We start from the raw sequence: 25866 nt of genomic DNA, 5'->3' as shown, positions 1-25866 counted from the left end.
TTTTAGAGACTGAGAAGAATAAAGCTGCACTAAACCTCAAGACAAATATGGATATTTCCAAAATCCTGGTGCAAAGCTACTCGCCGCTAAGTCACCAACTTCAAGACATCTGCCTCAACCTCACTTCACCCCGGCTTGAGATCATCTTGTACACGTGCGCAACTTTTACTTGAAATGTATTTCAACGTCTCCGACCCACCTTGCGCGGTCAACCACGGTTGACCTATCGTTGGTGCCTGGGAGAAGGTCCTCACCAGAGTATAATTGTACAATATCCAGAGGACCTTGGCGGTAAGCAAACGTATATATATCCACACACGATGCATCATCACTTATTGCGCAACAACTTTCAAGTCTTCCATCACCTCTCTGGACCAGCGACTGTACTACCCTAGTTTTCTTGCAACGCGATATCTTCTTGCCCGCCACTTCTCTGACAGTCATAAAATCATGTCTCTCCACATTCCCAACGTGCCCTTATCATCTTCAAATCTTTGGGTTGAAGACCAACACCACCTGTTTCAGGGGCTTCCGGGCTCGGAGAACTCATCAAGAGAAAGTCAGACGCGAGAACAAGCGGTGCAAGAGATAGGGGATACGAAGTCTGATAACATGGGAGTCCAGGAGCCCAGTGAACCCAACGTCATTTCGGAAGAACAGCCACAAATCCCGGCTAGGCCCTTGGGGACGATCTTACCCCAAGGAAATGCCCTTCTCAGCTCTCAAACAGCGGCTCGTCTCCAGCCTCATTTGCCACCACACGAATGGTCATTTTGGACAGATGCTTGCCTGCGGGGGCCCAAACCTATCAAGCTTGACGGGTGCGGCTTCTGCGTCGTACACCGTCGTCTCGACAACAGCAACCCTAGTGATCGAGACTTTCCTATCACATGGTGGCAAAGCTGTTTTGTGGCACGCAACGCCCATCAAATAGGGCACGCTGAAATGCTTGCAGTGGCGCAAGCCTTAGAGATGGCCGTCGACCAATGTGAGCGCATCTCCGGAACTGTCGTCACCAAGGCAAGAATAAAAATGCCAGGGGCGGCTGAGAAGATAAAGCGTCAGGCGGCTACTATTCACTGGCCGATGCCGAAGGGGGTGAATATATTCACAGATAGTCAGCAGGTGTTGGACTCTTTAGACAGCTGCTGGCTTTCTGGCAGAACGCCAGGTCAGCGGTCACCAATGAGGCATGCCAACGCGATGATTGAAGCACTTAGTCTCTTAGGTGTCAGATGCATCCTCAATAGGTTCCAGGCCATGCCGGCGACGTCCGTAATCGTTGGGCTCATGAAGGAGCTCGAAATGCGCTCAAACCGCAATTTCATGGGCGGAAAGTGTACACGAGGAAAGTGCACCGTGTTCACCGGAGGCTTTACAAGGATAAAACTATGGCGCGACCATCCACAGCTACTGGTGAGAAAGGAACGTGAGCCAGCGGCACAATAGTGGTGTATACTATGAGAACCGGTAGAACTCGAAGATTCGTCAATTCGAGGCAGGCGAGCTGTACCCGTCCAAACATCATTTGGAAATGGGAAGACTTGGTGAACTTGGCTCAAGAATGCATGATTCATGTAGGAAAATTTCATTGCAGCTACTTATCTCCTCGGAAGCTACACAAAAGATGAAACCACACAAACCCCCATAACAACCAGTCAGCAACGCATGCAACCAACAGGTCAACCGAAGTCCATCCTCTCGCAACATATAGCAGTGCCTCGAACCGCCCAAAAGGAGTGGGACGGACGGGGAAGACCTAGAAAAGACCCAAAAAGGGTCAGTCGCTGACTGAGTGAGGTTGCAACTTGCAGAGTCAAGTGTCTCGACCAGGATTTTGAGCCAGCATCCGAACGCCTTGATCAGGGTTTGAACCATCATGGGTAGACAAGACGTGTCATGTCTCCCATACCATTCGCAGGCAAAGGATTTCCCTCAACTGAATATTGATGATGAGATCGATTCTTCCAAGCTGCATAAATTGGTGATCCAGACAGGCAAGGGAGGTATGTAACGGAAGTATGGAAGATCGAGACATAACGAAACTGTTTGAGCGATGATGGTTAGCTAGTTGTCATGAAGAAGTCGATGGCACATACCTCAGCTGCGTTAGATGCACCAAGAGTCAGTGGAATGCGGGTTGTAGCTCCGAGGATGAATGAATCAGGCTGATAATAATGATGATGGTAATGAAGATGATGGAAAGACCTGAATTACGGAAGGATTATATGAACATGGACCAAGGCCGGAGACGGTGTGCAGTCGAAGACAGCTTGCGAAGATATGTGAGGAATGACGAAGAAAAGTAGGGGGAGAAGAGGGCGAGCAGCCTATCTGAATGGTGGGAAAATGGAAGGTGTACTTTCCTGATGGAGAGGGGAAGCGGCATCAAGAAAGGAGCAACACGTTGCGTAGGAGCACGAGAGAGGGAGCAAGAGGGAGACGGCACCACGCATCCAGTATGACATGATTGAGAAGAGAAAGTCGCCAACGGGTCATAGGTAACATTTCATCTAACGGCAGCTAGGGTTACTGGGAAGGGAATGAGGGAGGCTCTTCCAGCATTGCAAGCTCGGCCATGGAAAGAGTTATCGGACGATACAAGCACAAGCACGAAAAGCAGGAGCATCGTTGGAAATTTGCTCAGCTTGACAATGAAAAACAACTTGCGAAGCTTAATTGTGTCAAGCATATCGAATTCTTGTTGCGAGCTTTGGACGACCTTGTCGGCTTGCACAACTGCTCTACTTGGCCCCAGATTTCTTGTGGATACCTCCCAAGCATTAGAGATTAACGTCTTCGCAGCCAAACACCACTCGCCGGTTGGGATAGCCCTTAGGAGATCGCCCTTCTTATACTGGCGGTCATCCACTTTGCCGGATTTGCACATTGGGAATCAAAGGTTGCCAAAGAACCAACACTATCCCTTAAAATTTAGAAAGCAGCTTTGTTTGGCATTTCTTATGCTCTGCATCCTCGTCTGCTTCATGAGTTTGGGCATCTTTCTTCTGGTACAAGTAGTGCGAATGCCTTCTCCGTCGCCTGTCTTGTTCCCCGGGACCCAGCCCAAGCCATCATGGGGCATGGTAACCCTGGCAATGGTAGCCTTGTCAATGGTAGCCATCAACATGCTCTTCGCCATCATTCTGGCATACGGAGTAGAGTAGACAGATCCAGTTTCGAATGATTGAGACTAATTTAGCGTGTATTCCTAAAAGAATAGAATATCTCGTCTGTGCCCAAACATGCAGAAGAAAGCCACACCTCTCGTCTCCACGCGACAGTGGCTTATTTAGGCCAAGCGTCCACCAGCATCAAATTCCTACTTTGTTGCTAGACTATTCACCAGGTCCTGCAGTTCAGCATCGCCCATCTCCTTGATACCCAACAACTTATTGTCCAGGCGTTCAAAATGACCTCCAAACCCCTCACCCCAGATGGACGCCTTGATGAAGTTGTATGCAAAATTATCCGGATTTGGCTGATCCTTCTTCAGCTCTGCCCAGGCCATCTCGAGCTGCTCATCCATAGACACAACGTTCTCCTGCCATCCATCTGCTCCAGTGGCATGCTTGCCCATAGTCGCCAGCTTCTTCAACGTCGTGGCAGTCTCATGCACGTACACGGCACGGTTCTTAGTTTGCTCGAGCTGCTTAAGAACGCCGGCGGTGGCCTTGCCGATAGCTTGGAGGGATGTGGCGCTGAAGACGCGATCACCGCCGTCCCATAGGCTGATACTCTTTCCTTTGAGGTTCATGATGAAGCCGACCATGATGCCCCAGTCGAGGAAAGGGCCCGTGCATACGACGGTGTAGGTCATGCCGCCGGTGGCTGCTTCTTTCTTGAGAGCGTCCTGGACCGCGACTTTGCCCGCGAAGACGGGAAGAGTACGGGCCTTCTCATTAAGGGTGTCGCTACCGAACTCGGAGGGAATGAAGCGCTTGACATGGGCTTTGGCCGCAGCCTCTACCAAGCGAAGATTCGTGGTGACATCAGCGGGGTTACCGGTGTAGGGAAGGGCAGAGACGACGGCTTCTATGCCTTTGAGAGCGTTGGTGAGGGAGTCGAGGGAGTTGTAGTCCACCGAGATGGCAGTGACGGAGGGGGGAAAGCTGTGAGTGCTACTACTACGAGTAAGGACTGTGACTTTGAAGCCAGCGTTGAGGAGTCCATCGAGAATAGCTGGGCCAAGGTTGCCAGTGGCCTGGGTAACGACTTGTTGTCAGTTCTTTCGGAAGTGGAAATAAGACGGTGAGCTGGGAGGGATGATTGAGCATTTTCTTACCCCGGCCAACGCCACTTTGGTGATGCTGCTCATGTCGTTGGATGTTCGTTACTTGTCTTAATGGAAGGTGAGAAATTGCATTGCTGATGAGGAGAAGCAAATTGTTAGGAGAGAGACGATTTAAATATGTTGATACTCCTGTCACACCATTGATTGCGTGATAAATAATAGCATTGATGAGAATGACCCCCTCATCACTTCGCTTACCAATCAGTGTCAGGGCAGGCCAAGAAATCCTGTTCTCTATCTTTCCTATCAGCCAGCTCAGCCAATGATTATGTGTCTTTTGATTCACTGCAGTGTTGTCCAGAGTCGTGCATCAAATGTGATTAATATATGCTAAGATGAGGGATATCTAGCCCTTCTTGCACTAGCGTACTATTCCTAGGTGCTAGGGGCGTAGGTATGGTCACAGGGGGCGGATGGCTGCTCTGGCGGTCTCTAGAATAAGGGGGTCCCAACAGCAGCTCTAAGGGCTCGCTCCTTTAGGCACAATTTTTATGCAGCGCTAAAGCTCAGATGAATTGTGCTAATTTAGCGTACATTGATGACGTTTGATGGATGACTCTGGAGATGTGCAGCTTTGGTAGTCTGGCATTAGTCAGCATTTAAGCAGCGTATGAGCAGTTCCAAAAGAGTTAGATCATTTGACTTTTAGTGCATCCCCACATCCAAATCTTCGACGGGAGAATAAGGCAAGTATTGGACAGGGCGATCAATCCCAGTCCCCGTGGATGCTAGCATAGTGCCTGCTGTTGGTTCTGGACGTTCAACGGTGTGTATTGTACTATAAGGCATTGTACTGTAATGTGATTAGGATCTCACCTCTGAGGTACCTATCCACAATTCCCTGTGTGTTATTGGCTGGCAGCAGTGCAGTGCTGCAAAATAAGCTTATCATAGCCACCAATGACAATCCCCCACCTCTCAACCAACAGGGGCTGGTGGGTGTCGCGATTCGCACCGTCTCTTCACCTTTTCTGTCACAACCCGTGCAGTCGATTTAACCGGCCACATTTCATACTCAAGAGAGAATGATATTCAACCTTACCCTATATTGTAATGGAATTCGAGAAATGATAATGGTGCAATTGTAATGTGTCAGACGCTATTTCTTTGCAAATCCAACGTTTCCCCTGCTTTTGATTGGTCAATTTCTGCCGCAATCTCGCAGCTAATTTCGCTGCAACTTGTACTTATTTCTGCGTGCCCTGCGCCTTTTTTTGAGAGAGAACAGAGCCATTTCTTCTACCTGGTTTGGTTGACATAACGTAGTTTGTAGCTAAAATCCAAATAAAATATCAAGATTATTCTTTCGCTGTCTCTGCTGTACGCTGCCTGCGGAGAGGATAAATCAGATAGAATCCAGCCCAAGCTAGAGGCGAGGTTTGGCACACTCAGTTTGTCCCATAAGTTGTTTGGCAGAATAGTTGGTGAATCAAGTTAGAAACATGTCTGTGAATTATATTATGTATAATGGTATAGTTCATACTTTTCCTATTCACGTCGCGCCTCGACTACTATGTTCGCACCTCCAAAAGTTCGCCAAGCCGGTACCTGCAAAGTCGCCACACACAGCAACCCAAGACACCGCATGACAAAGCGGGCCTACCCGCAGACTATCCGAGTAAGAAACCGGGCCCTTGCTGGGCTTTCAATCGTCTTCGACTCAAATTCCTTGGCAAGTGGACATACGACTGGACCATGTTCAACCGAGGCACATTCAGCCTATGAGGAGTCCAGATTTGGCCCAGGTGAGAGGAAGGGAGGTAGGCACAAGATCGAGGCTTTCTTCTTTTGGTCCGATTGTGAGTTTCAGAGATCACCGACTCGAGAACATCAGGGAACGAGGTCAGCTTTCATACTCGGACCCGACGCTGGGCTCAATAAAATTTGAAAGAGCAATACATAAGTCAGACGTCTGGTGACTGGCAAGCCCGCGATGACTAAGTAAGCCCAATGACTGATGAGACAACAGCATGCCTTGGTCAGCCAAGAGGTTAAGGGGCGTCTTATGGATTTGTTCCGGAAATGGTTCGTGACAGAATGAGACTTTGGTAAGAGCTGCGAGGATAGGGCGTTGGATGACGAAATAGCAACGCTAAATCTTGGATGACGGTTCAAGGTGTTGTGGTGAAGGATGAGCAGTGCAGCAGAAGCGAAGCCAAAGTGACTGTGGACGATTCGAGTCGTTGAGTTGGTCTACAGATTGAGAGGACGTGTTGGCATAGTGTTATTGACACCAGTGGGAATATAAAGCAGGGCTGGAACGGGGAGCCGAGAAATCTTGTACAGCCTAAGGCACTGGACAATAGAGGTGAAAGCGGAGTTGGGTAGGATAAACAAGCAAGATTTGTTGACGAAGAAAAGGGAAAAGAGGAGATAGAAAGTGCAAGATGGGAGTGGAGTGGAGGTGGAGGTGGAGGTGGAGCAAATAAAAGAATAGATGTAAAGATCTATCACTGCCTGCCTGCAACGGATCGAGTTACTTGATTGATTCTAACGTAGTGGATGGAGGAGAGAAAGCTGATGAGCAGCAAGAGCTAATCTAAGAAGCAGCGCCAAGGCAGCGCCAACGGAGCGTGCACGTGACACTGCCAATGGAATGTTTACTGTTGATGCAATGGACCTAGCATCATTTGGCAGGGCTCTTTGTGAAGTAGCGTTCCGGTAGAACAGGCGCTGAATGTAAAGGCTGTCTTGCTCCGAAGCTTTTGTCTAATTGCAATAGTATTCTTGGAAATGGTACGCGTCTATGGATGCTACCGTGCATCAGTGAGACAGACTGTGTTATTGATCATGGCGACGAGAGCGTAATAGTAGTGTACCAGCGATAGATGACAAAATAGCGGCAAAGGCACTGGTTGCGGCGATGCCCAGGGAAGCATTGTGAGCGAACACTCCAACCAAAACCCCGATGAGTATCGATAAGAGAGTAAGTAAGATGATGATATAGACTAGAGCTGAAGTGTTGAGGATCGGGCACTGTGTTGAGGTGTAGTGCGTGGTTGAAGGGTGTAACACTTCGGTAGGTCGGTTAAGCCAGTCGAACTTCCTAACAAGACCTGTCATTGCCGGCAGTATTCTTGGCTGTTGAATCGACTGATACCTGGGGAGTTCGAGCTCGATAATGCTATGTTGACCAAGGCAGGGCGATGACTGAGACTCGGCCTGAGAATGAGATACCTGTACCCAAAAGTGAACAAGGCAAATCATCAAATAGGTGGGTGTTGGAAGCTCACAGCAAAGCCCTTTGTTTGCAGGACAGCGTACTGTTCGCAAATGAAGGCTGATTGAAGGTGACCTCGGTGCAATATCCTGCCAGAGTTGAACTCCATCACGGGGATGAAGAAATCTTGGGTCGGATGGAGCTTCGTAGATGGCTGTAATCTGACAACGTTTTTTTTTTGATGTTGTGTCGGTGGGGAGCAGGGGCATTCTCTGCCCAGCAGGTGACAATTTGCAATACTCTCAAATAGAAATGAATGGGAATCAGACGTAATACGAGGAATGAATAGAGCAATGGCAACGGCCACTGCATTTGTAGACTGGCAAGGGCATGGGACAGGAACAGTGTGCTGAGGTTACCATGACTTGCGAAAGTTCGTAGTTCCAAAGCTTCGGAACTTGACCTTTGCGGTGTCTGTCTTCCTGAAGCTTGCACAGGATGATCGATCAACACAGCGTTGTACGATTGAACACTTGCAAGAAACTCGACACCGGAAGCCTTCCATGTCACTGCACTTGTCAGGAGGGGTCATTGAGCAATGCTGAAGACCACGAGCACGTTATGAGATTGGTTGCAGAGGGGCGAAAGCATTTGGGAGCCTGCTGGCAAACCCAGATCACTTCATGCAGCTTCTTAACGGCCTGTTGGAGGCATGAGATTGGACGTGATGATGAAAGGCTAATCAGCTCAAAGAATCAAAATACAAAGTTCGGAGGAAATAGCCCCATGGGCGCCAAGGCCCTACACCGGGGGAGAGACGGAAGCGGCTCAGTTCCGTCCCAGCCTTAACTTAGTGGCTGTCTTGGGATGGTCCTTCGGTCCCAGCCGTTTCAGAGCGCCAAGACCGCAGCTGCGTCCGGCAAAGTATGGGGAAGTGACGCTAATAAATGTCTTAAGTATTTTGGTTAGGTAATCTTGGCGGCGGTTGGAAAGAGGACCAATGACCAATCTGGCATCTGTAAACTAGCTGAAGCACAGGCAACTAAGTTACTATGTAATCATTACCCACTACTAGTGCTTGTCCCCTGAACCGAGTACTAGTAGTCGAAGGCCGGCCCTGTCTCCCGTCTCCCCCAGTCCACGTCACTGAACTTATTCCGGCACCACCGGGCTCCCGGAACAATTACCTAAATCTCATCTCATCTGCTTACACATGACATTGCGATATTTCGCGGGCTGAGCTGTCGGGCAATGGATGCACATCCGGGCATTATTACCCTAGCCACGTGGGGATCTACCGCGGGGAAACGTGCAGGAGACCCGAGGTATGCATCATAACCCACTGTCAGAGTGTTGTTCATCCTATACTGTCTTCGCCTGACCTGCAGATAGACATCTGCGGATGCCTTCCGCACCTTATACCCTGTCTTTGTTAGTGGACGCCTTATTGCTGGTTTTTGTGTCTTCCCTATCGAATGTCGTTCCTGAAGCAATTTGGTCCACACCAAGGCGCAGCAGTTACAGCGTTTATAGAAAGATGCCCATGCTCTTGCTTACTCCACTTCTTCAGCTGACTGAAACAGCGCAGCCTGCCCATTAACATGAAGACCATCAGCTATAAGTCGCCAGCCAGTGTTACATGTACAGCTGTTACTCTATTTGAATCCTGATTTTCCGTCCATCCTGATTTTCCGTCCATCCTGATTTTCCGTCCATCCTGATTTTCCGTCCATCCTCGGGCATCTAATACGGTTATAACAGAATCGGACTGAACAAGGCCGTTGGAAAACCGAACTGCAGGAAATCACGCTTTGAAGTCCATCTATAGCCAGGTCCATCAGTTTCGAGTTCACAACATCTGAGCGCTTCCTATGGAGAGGTCGTTACCGTCCAGTAGTCCAACTTGCCCTAATAGCGCAAACAAAAGACCGATGACAACAGGATCCCCTCGAGCTAAAAAGCCTAGAACATATCATCAGTATGAATCAGCAACAAGCAGCCTCTATTTTGCTTGTCCTTTATACAAATTTGACGCTCGGCGGTACGGTGGGCCGAAAGGGTGCGCCGGTTGGTGCACCGCAGACATACACCGCTTGTTCTCGGTGCGAATCCCTGTCTCCACAATCATATACCCTAAACGACCTAACATGAGTCTAGGATCATTTGAAGATGCACCTGAAGCGTGGCCACATTTCCGAGGAGGACTTTTCTTTGGCGAAGACAATGAAAGACCGCACGTACGAAACGACTTCTCGTGGCAGAGCGGAGTATAGATGGCGAGAAGCATACCAGTACTTGAATAAGCTCGATCGTGAAGTGGAGGTGCCTAGTCCTTGTAGGTTGCAATGTTCTGCGAGGTGACTTTTATACACCTGACTCTACCCAGACTATGGCCAGCTCGAACCAAGCACAACGCCGTCAATCTCCATCCTTCCTCCCCGCGAATTCTCATTTCAAGATGATTACGAAGAGCCGTCATTAGTTAACCCAGATGGCGCAACAGACCATGAGCCCCTTTTAGTCCAGCCCAACTCAACCAAGGATGATAGACCACATACTTCCGCAGCACTTTTCCTGTTCTCCAAGAAGCAGCAATCAGGCAATCCGAATGTTGTAACACATGTCGAAGATAGACGCAATGTCTCCGGCTCAACGGCAGATGGCAGCCCAACAGCAAATTATTTGCCGCCTTCAGAGTTGCAGAATGCTGCATCACCATTGGTTGGGAGAGTATCCAAAACTTCGTGGAAACCTTATGCTTCTAAACTATCATTAAGCAACGGTTCCTTTACGACCTTTCATCCAGTCGGTTCATACTACCCTGAGCGAGTGGGCTTGATCTGTGAATGCAGTCCACCCCGAGAGGCGGTGCGAAGTTTCACTTCTGCCCAAGGCTTACTGCATCATATCATAGATCAGCACAGTGCCTCATTTCCGGAATCATTCTTCTGTCCTCTGGCTTCCTGTCGGTACTCGTCTAAAGCGGTTCTCTTAAAGGAACCCTGCTATCTCTTCTCTCATGTTTCAGAGGCATGTCGAACAATACGCAACGCCGAAGTGGTAGTGCTCAGCCCTCACGAAAAGACACCCTCCGCGTGCGATGCGACACTTCACTCTCGGAAGCTCAAAATTTTCCTCGGCTTCCCAAGCCTGCTTTGCCTTAGCGGACATATTACCGTGGGACATACGCCAGCAGGTGACTTCGACCCAAACACCGACTCACGTTTTACTTGTTGGAATTATGGCAATGATCTTATAGTTCGCCGGCCATTCACATCCGGCAATACCGTGTGGCATGCTAAACCGTCTTTGCTATATTCCATTGTCAGCCACCCTCAGGCGTATTGCCGTTGTAAGATGCATACCTCGGTCTGTACCGAGAATGCTACAATCAATACTTATCCAATCTGTATAGGGTGCAAATGGATCTTTCCTTGGCTACAGCCCCGATCGACGACTTACATTATCGACCAACTGCGCGACAAAACGACGGTAACTCGTAGCCTCGACCAGCTCCTTGAGTGGATAATGGAGCTCTCGCGCATGAAAGTCGATTCATCGCATCAACGATCACATGGTTCATGTGGCTCTCAAGAAGGATGCAGAGTTCTAGTTCAACAGTCAATCTCAGCAGCAACGGAGGATGTACCCTCCATATAAGAGCAATTCGCCGATGTTCAGAGCCCACAAATCTATGTTTTGGAATTCATACTTGAGATTCATGTCGCTTTCATATGAATGTATTCCGCTATCTGGAGCCACGACCGGCTAGGGCCACGTTACCCAAATGGGTAACTGTGGGTGCGCGGTCTCGCCACCAGTCTCAACGGAGCTTCATTCATGCTTCCCCGGGCAATCTCCCAACGTTCTGATAGTCGTGGAAGACACCTTGCAGTATATGTCACGTGGGCCTTTTCCCTTGTCATGAGCTTCTCGTTACCGTGTTAGAGTGCTGCCATATCGGTTTTCGATAAGGCAAAGAAAACCCCTGTCCGTTTTGGCCCTGTGCGATAGAAAATCACGAAGTTTAAGACAGGAGTCTCTTTATCGAGTATGCATGGACCCCTTTGGCATTCATTTTGGGGCATTATATTTCTTTGCCATGTATGCTATTCTTCATCCGACTCATCAGCAAACATATCGACAGCTTTAGGCCTCTGCCGTTTGACGGGATTCTGCTTTGAATCGGCGGGACTCCTGTTCTCACTCGGTCTTCCTTCCACCACCTCCTTCAATCCCATCTCACCACCCTGCACCTCGGCAATTGGCTCTGTCGTCTGGGCTTCCTCGTCACTACTGTCAATCATCGGCTCACCATCCAGATCCTCGTCCGTGCCCATCAGCATATCATCGTCTTCCATAGGCACACCATCCAATTCTGCATCTTCATCCTCGTCAACCATGGGCGCACCATCCACATCCTCCATCTCCGCATCCCCCTTCTCATCTTTCGCGACCCCACCACCATCCTCGACGCTCTTCCACTTCCCCACCCCTCCCACATTCTTCTTCTTCCTCTCTTCCTCCATCTCAGCCTCTCCCTTCATTTGCTTCAAACCAGGCGGGTTCACAAATCCCTCCACAAACCCTTCCTGACTCGCCTGCGGGAAGACACACCACCCCTCCCACATACTCAACAGACTCTGCACGCTCCTCTTCCATTTCTCCGCCTTCAGCCTCCCCCAACCCAACTCTCTGTCCACTCCGCCGAGGTACTGGAATGTCTCCTGGAGCTTGAGCGAGTTTTCGAAAAGAGCACGATAGCGCCAGGCGTGACGGACGCCGGACGTGGTGCTGGACATGAGGATATCGGAGATTATGTAAAGGGCAACGAGGCTTGCCGCGGTGGTGTCTCTCTTCTCCAGCGGTGCGGACGACTTGGCGTTCTCTTCGGTCTCTTGTTCTGCTGCTGCTGCTGCTGCGGTTTGAGGCTGTTGCTGGTGCTGATCCTGCTGTCTCTCCGGGTTTGCGCTAGTGAAAGACAAGGGCCTGCGCACGTTGGCGGTAATAATGGACGCCACCTCATCCGCGCCTTCGCCAGCATGTTCAATTGCGAAGGCAGTTACCCTTGCGACATCTCCCCTTCTCAGTTTGGTGTTCGAATCAGGAAGTCTGGCAAGGAGATGTACCAGCTTCGCTTTCGCAAGCGGATTCAGATAGCCCGTTCCATCTGCATCTGCAGCAGTAGCATCTACACCACCTCCCCCTCCTCCACCCATTCCCTCAGCCAGTTGGTCAGCCCTTCTCCGCCGCTGCATGCGCGCATCATCATCGTAATCCTCCTCATCACTCGAATCATACGCCTCATCTTCGATGAACTCCTCCATCCTGGTCGTGTACTCGAATTTTAGCCCCGTGTCGGGAGGTACCCAGGGCGAGGAATGCTCAAAGACGAATTGCGCTCCATTGCTGGCTCCTCGTCTGCCGCGAAGATCGGCGTCCGTGGATATAGCCCATAGACGCCAGCGGTAGTAGACTCCGCCTCTACTCCGCGCGTCCCAGAGCCAAGCCCATTTCTCATCGCGTTGGACTTCTCGCCGCGACATCAGGAGGGCTTCGAATTCTGGGCCGTGGGTGAGAAGTGCTTCGAGGGTAAGGTGAATTAGTTTTAACTGTTTGAGATCCGAAGGTGGATTGACGATCACTTGGGTTGGTTGATCTCTGCCGCGCTGACTGTAGGGGCTTGAGGAGGTGTAGCTTGCTGGTGGTGCGAAGCCGCCCCTGTGGCCGCCAAGCCCTGGTGGAGGAGCGCCACGGCTGAGGTTGGTGTGTTGCGGGACGGATCGGGCGCCGAAGGGGAGGTTGTTCAGGGAAGTGCTGGGCGCAGTAACGCCGCCAGTACCGAGAGTAGTGGAGGAAAGATGTCGTGATAGGGACAAGTAGAAGCCGAAGCCTAGATACTTGTTCTGCAGCTGGGAGACGAGAGTGTCGATATCTGCTGCCGGGGTGTCAGTGGGCAAGGTGACGATTGCCGAGGTGGATTTGCGGTCTGCTGAAGAATGACTGGAGTGATTGCTAGGCAGGATGCGGACATTGTCCACGGGAATGGATGAATTAGATATGATCGACTTGATGAGTGCGGGAGATGTCCCCGGCGGTAGCGAGGAGAGATGCAACGTTGGCTTCGGGGCTGCCTTCTCCACCGCAGCCTTTTGGTCTTCATTTTCATCTGTGCGGAATGCTGTAGCGGCGTCCAGACTCGAGACAGCACCAGAGGAGGATCTGTCATGGTCATCATAAGAGAACATGCCATTTCCGCTATCTCGCTCGTGATCTCGATCTCTGCCGTATTCATTGAATGGCCTCTTCTGTCCACGATATCCTCCACCTGCTGGCGGGACGGGACCGAGACTCCCAGGTCCACTACTCTTGCTTCCCGGACCTGGACCCAGACTTCCTGGTCCGCTATTCTTCCCTCCGCGGGCAGTAAAATGGCGCTTTCCTGGTCCTCCTCCGCCACCGAATATACCGCCTCTGCCCCCGCCGAATGCTCCCCTGCCACTCGTGCCATGTCCCACCGCTGTCAACAGCTCTTCATTTTCGTCATCTTGGTCAAAGCTCTTCACGAAGTCTTCGTAGACCGCCGCTGTCTCCTTCTCCTCGCGTATTCGCTTTGCCTCGGCTTCTGCTTTCTGGCGTTCGAAGAGGGACTTTTTAGAGGGCGGATTGGATAGCTTGTTTGAGAGATCCGGAAAGGCTGCTGCCGTGCCTCTCGACTTTTCGACCATTGCCTCATCGCACCGTATAGACTACTGTTCGAAAATGAAGCCAGTGTTTGCCGCAACTTAGCCTGCACAAGTCACAACACGTCTTGCAAGTGAAAGTTGGGAGGTTGACTCGGCTAATATTCGGATCTTGGCACAGAGCCCCATGACTTCCAGACTCGGTCGTATAAGTACTCGGTACAAGTACTTAGTAGGACTCGACGATCAGCCCTTAGTCTTCTTTGTCTGTACAAATATATGTTGTCTCGTTTACGCTAACCTGAAGGTATGTCAGAAGTCGCTGGTATAGATCTTGCCACCAGCCTTCTCCACCTTGCAGACTGAGGAGGTCGGGCGTCAACAATGCTCTGCATCTTCTCAGGCCAGCTCAGGACTGCCGATCCGAGCAATGCAAGCGTCTCAGCCGATCCAGACCTCGTAGTGTCAGTGCTTCAGAAGCTTCATAACATCCATCTCAAAAGCGACGCGACTTATCCACTTCGTTAGATGGGAATGTGGCCGCGGCCAGGGCGCTGGTGGTTGAGTGCTACGAGGCCATTGAAAGGTTGAGTACATGGCTTAATGCTCAGGCACTCGACAGTACGGTCGACCGGCCGTGGGAGCAGCATTTGGCCTGGCGTTATTCTGCACCTCGCTTCGACGGGGTCAGATCAGTTTTACAACAGCTCAAGACATCTTTTATTCTGATATCGCTTATGTTCGTGTGCGATCAGGTACCAGCAATTCAACTCAAAATGGCGATAAGTCTACTTGAGAAACAAAATGCATCAGAAGAAATCATACAGTTCTTTCTTAGGGCTGTTGAAGAGGCTAAACTTGGAGGTGCTCCTCCGCCGTATTCGGCAGCGAGGGCTACTGCTCCTTTGGCTACTACAGCCACCTCAAATGGGACTAGCAATCCTAAGGGGGGACGCTGGCTTCCTCGTAGAAGAGCTACATTCACTTCCTCAAGCTCATTCGTGAGCTTGTAGCATCCACGCCATTTGCTTAGGCATGCCATCGAAGGGATCAATGCCAGGCATCGCAGATTGGACCACGCTTTACGCGACAGCACATATGCTAGTATTCTTGGAGGAGCACAAGAGTATATGGGCACTTTCTAACATGTTGTATAAAGACAAAGTGTGAAGAGAATAGATATGGCGAAGATGCTTTGGAAGGCAGAATCAAGCATGAAATGAGCCATCATGCCCGTTAGTACTCAGACAAAACTGGACAGGGAGCAAGATCACTTCGACGAAAGTTCCCCGACCCTCAAGTGCGAAAATTGACGTCCGCCATGTTCGACCAGAACGATAATGGATATATTCCTCTGCAAGTCGCGATTTGCAACCATCAACAGCGAGCAAAGCGAACAGTGAGCATGCGCTGGCGCCGATGGTGCGGAGCAAGGGGACACCAGGACAACAAGTCCCCTCGAAGGCAATGGTAACGACTATCACGCTTAGGACCCGACAAGCACAAGTGAACCACAGAGCAACTTCCAACCCGGCGAAAGCGTACTGCTCAAGGAATCTCCCAGCTTTCCTTCAAATGGCGGCCCCAAGTGATCACAATTCCACCTACATCGGAGAAGACGTCTCCCCAATCAACACCATCTCGTCTTGAGAAATCTTCAGGAACCCAACAGGAGAATAATTCAAAACACCAAACTTCTGCTATATCCTCCCCAGCTCAGTAGCTCACGTCATCCCAGGCACTGGATTGAGTCTGGCACATGCTCGGTTTTCCGCACCGAGCCCCTATGACACACCTTCTCCACTTCAGTGCTTAGTCTCCTCCATCTGAAACCTCAATACGTTTCCCCTTCCTATTCAAGAACAGAACTGATTCGAACTCGATCACTTTCGTGCTCTCTACTCTCTGTGTTGCCTAGCGCCCACCTCTCTACGTAAAACGTTGCTCCGCAAAAACCTGGGATCCATGCCTTCTCGTGGTTTAGTAGCCGTATGGTTATTTCACACTCCTCGCGAACGGGTTTTGTGCCGGTAAAAGCTCCAGCGGATAATGTCATACGATCGCCTACAGGTCTCGCCCTAGTAAGGTGGGTAGGTAGAGGAATGCTGCGAGATCAGAAGACACGCTTTGGTCCACTTTTTGTACAGTACGTGGCACACGAGCGGATCATTAGCTGCATTACTTCACGAGAAAATTTATATTAAGCAGCGTATGGCATGTTTAAAATATTTGTCGATTACTATTCATTAGCTTTTCCGGTTTTTTTTCCCTAGAATTTGTTTCGCATCCTCGCATATGCATGTGACGTAGGAGAGCAGTACCCATCAAACCTCCCTCCGGATCAAGACTCGAGGCACAAAGACCACCGCCACCCCCGTTTGCCTCCATAGGTAGTTCCAAGCAACGCCTCTCCTGGTGATCGTGGGATCATTGCGGTCTTGGTGTGTAAAGACGGTTGCTACATAACGCCTTCCCGTCGTGGTCTAAATTGCTTCATAATAGAGGCTCGACAATGAGTATATCACGCGCGTCGCGCGAGTAAATAGATGGAAAAAAGCAATGCATGGGTATCATGGTAGAAGCAGCAGATGTCCAGCGCACGACAGAGCTGCAAGGGGTAAATCTTGGGGATTTGATGGCGAGCCAAATTCATCGGTGTCCATCTTCACCGGAGCTCGCCTTAGCACTCTGACTGAGCCCTGGGTTATCCGTTCTCGGTCCCGAACTTATCATCCACCACATTTAATTCTGGACTTGAGGCAGGTTCTTTGGATCCCCATTGTAGGGTGCCTTCAGAAACTTCTCGGTAATCAGGGTGTCCTGTGCGTTGAACAAGAACTTGTACGCCCCCTTGATTGTGGTATCACTCACACCTGCCACTTGGCTGATCTCTTTCGCCGACCTGCCCAACCCAACGAAATGGCTTGCAAAGTAGATGCAGGCGCCCGCATTTGACAGAGGGGAACGGCCAGCAAGCTCATTGATCGAAACGATCTTGTTAGCAATATCTCTTGCGAAGGCCTCGACTTTGACTGGAAGGTTGAGCATGTTGACGAATCTGGCGCATAGATCTGAAGCATTTGTAGATTTGGTGTTTTTGTAGGCTGCCGCAGCAGAATCGAAGATACCACCTTCAGCCTCAATCCGCTTGAGCTTGACATCGTCAGCGTTACGCAGAAATTTCTCGAGATGCTTGTATACCCGGCCGATCTCTTTCTTGGGCACTTGGGTGAGCTGATGAATCTCGTTGAAACTTCGTGCTGCTTGCGCCTGTCGGCATGCGATGAAGATACAACCTGCTACAACCGCGTCCTGTTGCTTCCCTTTGAAAGCTTTCGCATCATCGACTTGCTTGAGGTACCTCTTAGCATTGTCACGAATATTCTTCTGCAGGGCGGCCTTCTCCCCCCAAAATTCGACCTGCCTGAACGCTGACGCCAGGCTTTTATTTGTCTTCTCGCTAGACTGCTTGTTTTGGGCCGCTGCTAGCATGCGCGATGCTTTGCTGCTCCCCTGGCTGGTCGATATTCTTGTTTCAAGGTGGTCACCCAGTTGAAGCTCACTCTCTGCCTCGCCAACTCGACTAGGATCGTCTCCTTTGCCCTCATCAGAATTGAAGGTTCGCCACTCGCTCTCCATACTAACAACACGATCTTCAAGCACCATGCCACAACTTGCGCAGACGAGAGTGGCTCCTTCATTGACCAAATTTGGTGGGTATTCCTTGCAGTCCGGGCACGTCACGATAACACTCAGATTCTCTCGATAGGGCTGAGGCGCCTGCTCACCAGGTTTGGCGTTTTCGTCAATCGGTATACCTGGTATTCCAGACATGATAAGCTTCTCCAAATCTCTACCGGCAGTTCGCTTGATCGGTTTGCCTTGAACTCGCTTCCGATTTCTTTTTTGGATACCGCTATGGCTGACGAGTAGGCTATGTTTGTTTGCAATGAGCTTGACGAAAAGTGGGGAATACAGTTTGGCGGTATTGAAAGAAGAGGAGACTGTAACTAGCGAGACTTTTTCTGTCACGTGGCTATCACCGGTACGTCTAACACGACGGGACCGTGCCTAGCCCACACAAACTTGCGGCGAAGGCTGAACTAGTAGTAGGATCTGGGTAAAGAGACCAAAGTCCTTCGCCTCTGCACTGAGAAGAGGGCACATGTCAGCTAGCTGTGTCGTAATCAAAGCCAATAAAACAAAGAAGTGATGGCTGCATTTGCAAGGATCAAGTCAGAGATGTGTGGGACAAGTCTGAGGTGTACCTTAAGAAAGCGTAGCTACCAAATCTCGTCTGGTGGGTTGATCGCAAGCCGTTCGTTCGCGGAGGTATGGAGCGCAGGTATCGAGTGGTAACTGTTAAGATAGTGACTCTCTCGCCAGTATGAACCAGTAAAGGCCTCGTGGAAGCGTGCGCTATTGGCAAAGCCCACGAATATTGGTGAGAAGTCGTTCAAGGTTTTGGTGGTGAGTGAGTTGGTAAAGTCTGCCAGCAGGCTCCGAATGTTTTAGACCAATTACTGATAGAGTTGATGCTCAATACTGCGAACACGGCGAAGGCGTCGAAGTGGTTGAAAGAGTGAGTGGCGGGAGAAAGATTGAGGATGAAGAAGAGCCTTATTCATTGTTGGTGAAGGCGGCGCCGGCGGCAAGAGTCGGAGGGTGTCACGCCAGATGACACTAGTACGATCTGGACCTAGTACCGTCCGGCTTGACAGACGGGCAAATTGACCAAGCTCCCAAAGGTCCTCCGTAACATCTGACCCAAAGGTCCTCAACCCCTTCCAAACCTTTGCAAACCGAAGAGCCAGGGTTGACAAGATGACGCCTCGATCGCTAAGGGCATCAGTGAGCATACTTGTCTGCATATCACTCTCCTGAATCATTACGCTGATCTTGATTTCGTAGAGCTCCCTCGCGGCCCGCATAGCTCGAAACACCACTCCTCTTAACCGTAGGCAATTTGTTGCTGCTACTGCCATCAGACAACGTATGACAGCCTCCACCATCATATACGCACTTAGTTCTAATAGTTGCAGCCGACATTATCCAAGATCTGTACCTGAGAGAGCTTCGAGCATACAAGCCACCCCCAGCCAAGCCAGCCGACGCCGAAGGTCATGTCCAAAAGTTCACCATGCCAAAGCCTCCTAAATCACCCGAGGAGACGAGCATAACCAACCAGGTGCAGGAATATGAGAATTCTGCTGTTGAGGTGGAAGGGCAAGCGTCTTCAGGAGAGGCCCAGGAGCCTGAAGGGGATTATTTCGAAGATCTCAAAGATTTGGACGAAGAGCAGCCAGCAGCACATTGAAAGAAGAACAGTATCAGCGTTATGTCCTCATGTAAATACACCACCAGCATCAGCCCAGAATTCAATGTGCTCAAAAAACAGTCCCCAAGAGATTTCCACTCCGCTGAAGTTGGCGATATAGAAGTGCGTCGACTGCTGGAATTCCAAGCCACCTCCACGAAATTATATATGATCGGGTTAGACGCAAGATCTCAGAAGATCCAGGCGTGTTCTGGTACTGGACACTCTCCTCGCTACGACCATGCTCTCTAGCTTAAAATTCCAACTACCCTTGCTAAACGTGAAACGAATTCAATGTGCAACTAGGATAACACATGGTGGATAGATTTGCCTTGTTGTCCCGCTTCATCTGTATGCAACTTCGGGCTGTTATTACTTGGATGTAGTGAAACGTCTTAGAGAACGTGCTCTGGAATCACACAGCCCCAGGCAAGTTGGAAATCAGGCCAATCCAGAGCAAGAAGCAACGACTTGCAGAACTAAAGAAACAAACTGCTACAGGATGGACTGGTAGCTTTCCGAAGGGTTTCAAGGGAAGAAATTGGCGATGATGGAAAGTAAATACCCCTAGATTGATGACTCTCTCTCTCTCAGCTAGCGCCCGTACATGTGCAAGGCGCAATAAAGGCTTTTGAGACATAGAGTGGAGCCAGGATGATCATGATCGTCAGCAACTCGGTACGGAGCACAGAGAAGTAAGGGAGGCTTTTAGATAAAATAGAGTTCGGTTGGCCTCCAGCCGCGTTCCCGACCCCCAAGCCCCAATGTGATGTGCACTGCCAGCGGCAAAGGATCTTGACGCTGTCTCTCTACTACCAGGTCCATACAACACTCTTACTCTCGTTATCATTATTTTGCATTTAATTTACAGTGACCGTATAGCGCACTTCAGTCTCTCTGCACATATTGAAGCTACCCGCCGTTGCTAAATTCTGATCTGTATTTTTACACTCGCTTACAGCCGTCGAAATCACCTCGACATTTGAGCACATTCACTCTGGTACTTGCTCGACATTTCTCTGACTGGCACAGAGTCTGATGGCCTTTGTGCACGAGTAGACCGGCTACCAAATTATTCGATGAGAGCTGGTCTCTTAGCATGTTCACTCTTGGTGCAGAGGTGGATATCCTACCCCCCGTCCAGGTACACGCCTTGAAGCCGGTACATCCGGATACTTCTCCTCCTCCCGAGTCCCTTCGCACCCAAGACGAATTCAATGGACTTCCACGCTCTGCTAGCTACACACACCTTCCTGGCGTGCAAGAAGCGCAGCGTCCCGAAGGCATTAAGCGGACGTTTTCAGACAATGTCTTAGCCCTTTCACCGGATGGATCACCCAACAACCGGCAATCGCCATATGTGCCCAGCAAGGAACTGTTACGGAGTGCATCAAGAAACGGGAAGACAAAAGTTGCTGTCCGAAAATTCACTCTCTCCCCAGAAGATTTTGAAGGCGCAAAGGGAAAGGAAGCCAACGAGCCTGCTGTTGTTGAAGTCACGGAGAAACCGAGGCCCTCGCCTGGCCGTTCTGTTTCCAGCACCTTTCGCAGCCTTGCCAGAAGATCATGGAGATCTTCGTCTTCGAGATCACCTTCCCCGTCTCCCAAAGCGGCCAGGAAGCTGGCTAAATCACATAACACCACTCCAGACAAGAAGCAATCCATATCAACTGTTTCCAAGCCCGGCTCTACGCCTCAGCCAACAGCACCTTGTCCGCCTCTTCAAATTTCCAATGTCGAGGATGGCAAGCCAAACGCGTCGCCAGAAATCAGCCCTGCACCACGGCAGCGACCGCCTCTACAGAACAAGTTCGGCAGGAGGCCGCTTAGTGCAATTATGCATATGAACAAGAGCGAGACAGAGCTTAAACTACCTAAAAAGCCTTCCCTGCAATCATTAAGAAGCAAAAGCTCATTGGACAAGCTGCCAAATCTTCTCTCAATGAAGGTTCCGCCCATTCCTTCGTCCTTATCTTCAGACAGACTATCTTCTGCCAGTTTGGATACCAACAAGAAGAAAGATCCATTGTGGAGTGTTTTCCGAACCCTCGAAGGTGATTTTCAAAAGTGAGTTTAAAGAGCGACCACTCAGGCTATGTACTCATGTTTCTTAGATTTCAGTCCAAGTCAAGTGCTCTCAAAGCAAACGTAATACGGACTTCCCTCCTCCCCTTTCTTGCCAAATACGCCGATCACCCTTCAAATAAAACACTTCGTGCTGAAGATTTGGACCGTCGAGTAATGATATTGAACAAATGGTGGACTGGTCTCCTGGAAATGCTTAACGGCAGGAACAACCAATCCATTTCGGGCACGGATCGACCATCTTTTCTTGAAGGTGTTGCAGGCGTCATGGTAAGACCAGAATGGAGGATACCTCCGTATCCAATTCCAACGCAAGCAGAGACGCCACCTGTTCAACGTTTCGGTATGCCCATTTCGACCTCTACGAGCTCTCTGGAGTCCGGTGGTTCAGACTTTCTGACTGAATCGGTGCATCACAACGTCAGAAACATCTTCGTGCAGAATTTGTTGTCACAAATGGCCTTCGTGGTAGATAAGATGTCTATGAGAAGCGCTCCAGCAAGCTTAGTTGCTTACTGTGGCAAGGCTTGTGCATATGCGTTCTTTTTCTGCCCGGGGGTGGCAGATATTCTGGTCAGACTGTGGCATTTGTCCGCAGACACACTTCGAAGGATACTGCTTGAGCTTGACGTCCCGAGAGGGTTCAAACTCAGAGCGACGTCGGTGGAGGTTGCATCGCATTTTCCGCCTGCTCTTAGGAGTCTCGCGATCACATCGCATGCAGCTCTAGTCAGATATCTGCATCACAGGACGCCTTTACCATTTGGAGCAGCCTATATTCGCTGGTACGGACCTTGGATGAGCAGATGGAGTGGACGTGACAGCGATTTGTTTTTTGGGTTCACCAAGCAGTTTCATGTTCTTGTCGCTGATATTCTTCCCGGAGTGACCGAGAAAAGGAAACGTGCCTGTATTCCTGGACTGGTGCCTGTTCACGCTCAAATTTTGACTGTCCTAGAAGCTACACTATACCGCCAAATCGGACAGCCACAGGGCGATATGTTTGCTTCTAGCGCTGTGGACGACCTGGACTCTCCAGATGCCGCGGCCACTATGCCACTAACAACTGCAAATGCAGCGCGCTCCATGGCTGAGAACAGGCTCATTATGCTCCTGCGTGACTTGCTAGCGGACCAGAATCCGGATTCTCAAGGACTGCGTGAGCTCTACGCGGAATCATTCGCCGACATTGTCAAGGCTGCAACCAGGAAGATATCAGTTTATAACCACGACGCATGTTTTGTTCTTTGCGATTTTATGGAAGAGTTTCTAGCCATCATGTCACGATATCATCAAAGTCATCCGGAAACGGAGATCCTGGACTGGGCGTTCTGGTTCCAGGTCTGCCAGCAAATGATGGACAGCCACAACACCTTGACTGAGATTCGACTCATAGCTTTTGTATACAGCACTTGGAATATTCTAATTTCTAATGAAGACAGAAGAAAGGAACTTTGCTTGGATTGGCTTTTGGAACCATCATTTTTCGAAAAGCACTTCAGTCATTGGTGTCCTATGGTGCGAGCATACTACCTTCGCCTCCTGTGTTGGCGCACTGCGAGGTATGATGGCGATGCGAGCGAACTCGACATTGCAATCTATGAAACGCTGGCAGACAGGCTCAATAGCAGCTGGGCATCTTACCTCTATCTAAAGGATGAGGCGGAAGAGCACGACACTACAATGCCTTCGTCAGCGCCTTGTAGTCCAGCCCCGGGACGACGTCTGATCATCATCCGCAATGACAGCCAACCTATTCCAGTTAGTATGTTTACTTCTTTCGACAAAGTTCTCTCACAAATGCCCTCGACTCAACCTACAACACCGAGCATCGCCATCTCCAATGGCGCCGCCGGCCGTGAATCAATTCGCAACCCAGCCAAAAAGCGCTGGAGCTTCATGAAGAGCATCATACCATTCAGCACACCCGGTAATGCACGTCCCGGCGAAGTCACGCCACCCAGAAGCCCAGACGAATCCTCGAATGTCATTAGCAGCGACATAGCCAGCTTATCCGACACCATCTCCATCCGCAGCGGTGCAATGCCTAACGATACCCCTCCCCATCGCGCCTCGACACCACCTCATCAACCATTCTCCTTCAAGTTCTCCCTCGAATGGCTCGAGCGTCCTAATTGGCCCAGCAAGAATCGTCGTCTCTGCCCACCGAAACTGCCACCACCAGCTCAAGAACTGATCCAATTACGCCAGGAGGAGAAAGGTGAGGAGCTGAAGGAGGTGGAGCCGAGGAGGCCCACTCCGCAGAGCTTAGGTAATGCCAGGTATGCGGGTCGGGCGCTAGCCGAGTGGGCACAGATCGTGGGAGAATGTCAAGGGTTCTTCGAAAGGAGGAAAGAGGAAGGTGTGCCGATGAATCGATTGGTTGAGACACCGACATTGGGGGTGGAGAGTTTTAGGATGTACGGGTAGAGGGGCCAGGACATGGTGGCTTCGAAACCACAAGGGGATTTCGGACGGGTAAATATGAAATGGCGTACTTGCCTCCGAAGCGCGGCAGGATTTGATGACAGAACTACCTTTATGGGACGGGAGTGCGGTGTTGCGTAAATTATCTCCCTGGTTCTCCGGGCTAGCTGAGCAATTGCGACCAGATGCCATTTCTTCTCCATACGGTACGGAGATTACTAATAATAATGTTGACATGACCAGTCGTCCTCTAAAATGCGAGAATATTATGAATTCTTTTCTTCTTATTGGTCAGTCCAGCTATCGCAGTGTGCCAAATGCATTTCAAGACAGCCTGATGTTTGGGAAAGAAAGTCCTCAGCCCACTACGAAAGGTTTACCTCACAACGATCGTTTCCAGGACAACAACCACCGTTTTTGACAGCTCCTAACCCAGACACCACGTGGCGGCGAGCCGTTTCATCTTGGTTCGTACTGTCAAATGTCACAAAATTTGTCCCCTCCTAATCAGCAAAAATATCTGCAGCCTCTTTTGCAGTTGCAAGTGCAGATTGACTTCTCAAGACTCACGTACGTTGCATTTTTTGAAGATGACTGTCTATATAAATGTTAGACGGCCACGGCCTAACAGAAAAAGGCGAAGAAAAGACGCAGAAAAGACGCAGAAAAGACGCAGAAAAGACGCAGAAAAGGCGCTGAGTTGTATGGTTGAAAGTGTAGATCCTATCTATGTGCATTTGGCGCCTTTTGTGCGTCAATTCGGCCTATCCTTGGCGCATGCTACCCGCCTGGCAGGCGCAGGCTGCCCTGCCCTACTGCGCATGACAATAAGTATATTTATTTTCCAGATAGTTTTATAGTCTTCGTAGTTAAAAAATGTTATCCACTCTTATTTAGTCAGTGAAAGCATTTTGTTATTAAGCTTTGACTCGTTTATCTTGCTGTTGATAGTCTCGAACTTGTTCTTCTCGTAGAACAATCTTCTAGCTTACTGGATTCTATATAACACGAGAATTTCCGAGGTTGCAATGACTTTCTATTTTCATCTAGTCACTCTGTCGCAGCCCTCCGGCCCTTGATCGTTTGTTCCTGGCCCGGACCTTGCCCCGACTGGATAATGTACAAGCCTGTCATAGGCGCATAGATCGACGGAGTTGTGCCGCTTGCTAGTGCAGGTGGTGGTGGCGAGTCTCAGCTAGAGTTACTACGTACTAGCCGAACAAGCTTAAATAAATAGTTAGGCTTCTCACGGAAAACAAAGCGGGCTTTTGACTGCCTGACCTAGACCAAGGATGAGACCTTGAAAATATCATTGGCGACCAACATGCAGGTTATGTCTTGGACAGCCCCAGGCCGGCCTTCCTATTTGCTAGCTATGCTGGGTTGAAGCTCCTACCATAGTATTTATATGTGTAAGTATATGCCTCAAGTATGCGTCAGTCTTGTGCTGCCATGGGTATATTCAGGCTATATCTTGAGGCCTGACCCAGGTGGCTTAGATGCATTCGTTGGAACTCTTTGCCATACTTACTCTCGTTTGAGATTTTGATGCCCTGCAATTCTCCTCCCCACGGCAGTATCTCTTTAAAACTCGAATATGGCAGAAGCTGCTGGCCCAGCTCCAATGGGAGGTGATCAGACCAGGGCACCGATGATAATTGGAGTCTACAGTGGACTGACAAGTCTTTCCATACTTTGCGTTGCCGCTAGACTATACACACGCTTCCGTCTCATACGAAGCCCTGGCATGGATGATGCTGTTATTGTACTGTCAATGGTCTGCATTACTTGCACCTACTTACAACTTCTTCTGTTCTGTTGACACCCTTTAGTGTATAATCTTCACCACCCTCGTTTTGCAATGTTACGGCGGAATGCCTTCGGAGCGGTCCATTCGCGG

The 25866-nt window shown here is 50.0% G+C and overlaps 6 protein-coding genes across 6 annotated transcripts; 3 read left to right on the top strand and 3 right to left on the bottom strand.

Annotated features, from left to right (window-relative positions):
- Positions 1-450: 450 nt before the first annotated feature.
- On the top strand, positions 451-1449 carry EPUS_07100 (uncharacterized protein; the record flags this gene model as incomplete). Its single annotated transcript, XM_007803130.1, has 1 exon — positions 451-1449. One exon carries the CDS (start codon positions 451-453, stop codon positions 1447-1449), a length of 999 nt encoding a protein of 332 aa, XP_007801321.1.
- Positions 1450-3322: 1873 nt separating this feature from the next.
- On the bottom strand, positions 3323-4318 carry EPUS_07099 (uncharacterized protein; the record flags this gene model as incomplete). Its single annotated transcript, XM_007803129.1, has 2 exons — positions 3323-4204; positions 4286-4318. 2 exons carry the CDS (start codon positions 4316-4318, stop codon positions 3323-3325), a joined length of 915 nt encoding a protein of 304 aa, XP_007801320.1.
- Positions 4319-11563: 7245 nt separating this feature from the next.
- Positions 11564-14182, bottom strand: EPUS_07098 (uncharacterized protein; the record flags this gene model as incomplete). The annotated part of the gene is made up of 1 exon (XM_007803128.1): positions 11564-14182. One exon carries the CDS (start codon positions 14180-14182, stop codon positions 11564-11566), a length of 2619 nt encoding a protein of 872 aa, XP_007801319.1.
- Positions 14183-16879: 2697 nt separating this feature from the next.
- EPUS_07097 (uncharacterized protein) lies at positions 16880-17971 on the bottom strand (the record flags this gene model as incomplete). Its single annotated transcript, XM_007803127.1, has 1 exon — positions 16880-17971. The coding sequence occupies one exon, from the start codon at positions 17969-17971 to the stop codon at positions 16880-16882; it is 1092 nt and encodes a 363-aa protein (XP_007801318.1).
- Positions 17972-18961: 990 nt separating this feature from the next.
- EPUS_07096 (uncharacterized protein) lies at positions 18962-19454 on the top strand (the record flags this gene model as incomplete). Its single annotated transcript, XM_007803126.1, has 3 exons — positions 18962-18988; positions 19049-19130; positions 19180-19454. 3 exons carry the CDS (start codon positions 18962-18964, stop codon positions 19452-19454), a joined length of 384 nt encoding a protein of 127 aa, XP_007801317.1.
- A 1099-nt stretch (positions 19455-20553) lies between these two features.
- On the top strand, positions 20554-23969 carry EPUS_07095 (uncharacterized protein; the record flags this gene model as incomplete). Its single annotated transcript, XM_007803125.1, has 2 exons — positions 20554-21521; positions 21569-23969. The coding sequence occupies 2 exons, from the start codon at positions 20554-20556 to the stop codon at positions 23967-23969; spliced, it is 3369 nt and encodes a 1122-aa protein (XP_007801316.1).
- Between the last annotated feature and the right edge of the window lie 1897 nt (positions 23970-25866).

Source organism: Endocarpon pusillum (assembly GCF_000464535.1).
Source record: "Endocarpon pusillum Z07020 unplaced genomic scaffold scaffold2028, whole genome shotgun sequence".
NCBI lineage: Eukaryota > Fungi > Ascomycota > Eurotiomycetes > Verrucariales > Verrucariaceae > Endocarpon > Endocarpon pusillum.
The sequence above is the reverse complement of the archived record's forward strand: the minus strand, read 5'-3'. Positions and strand labels throughout refer to the sequence as shown.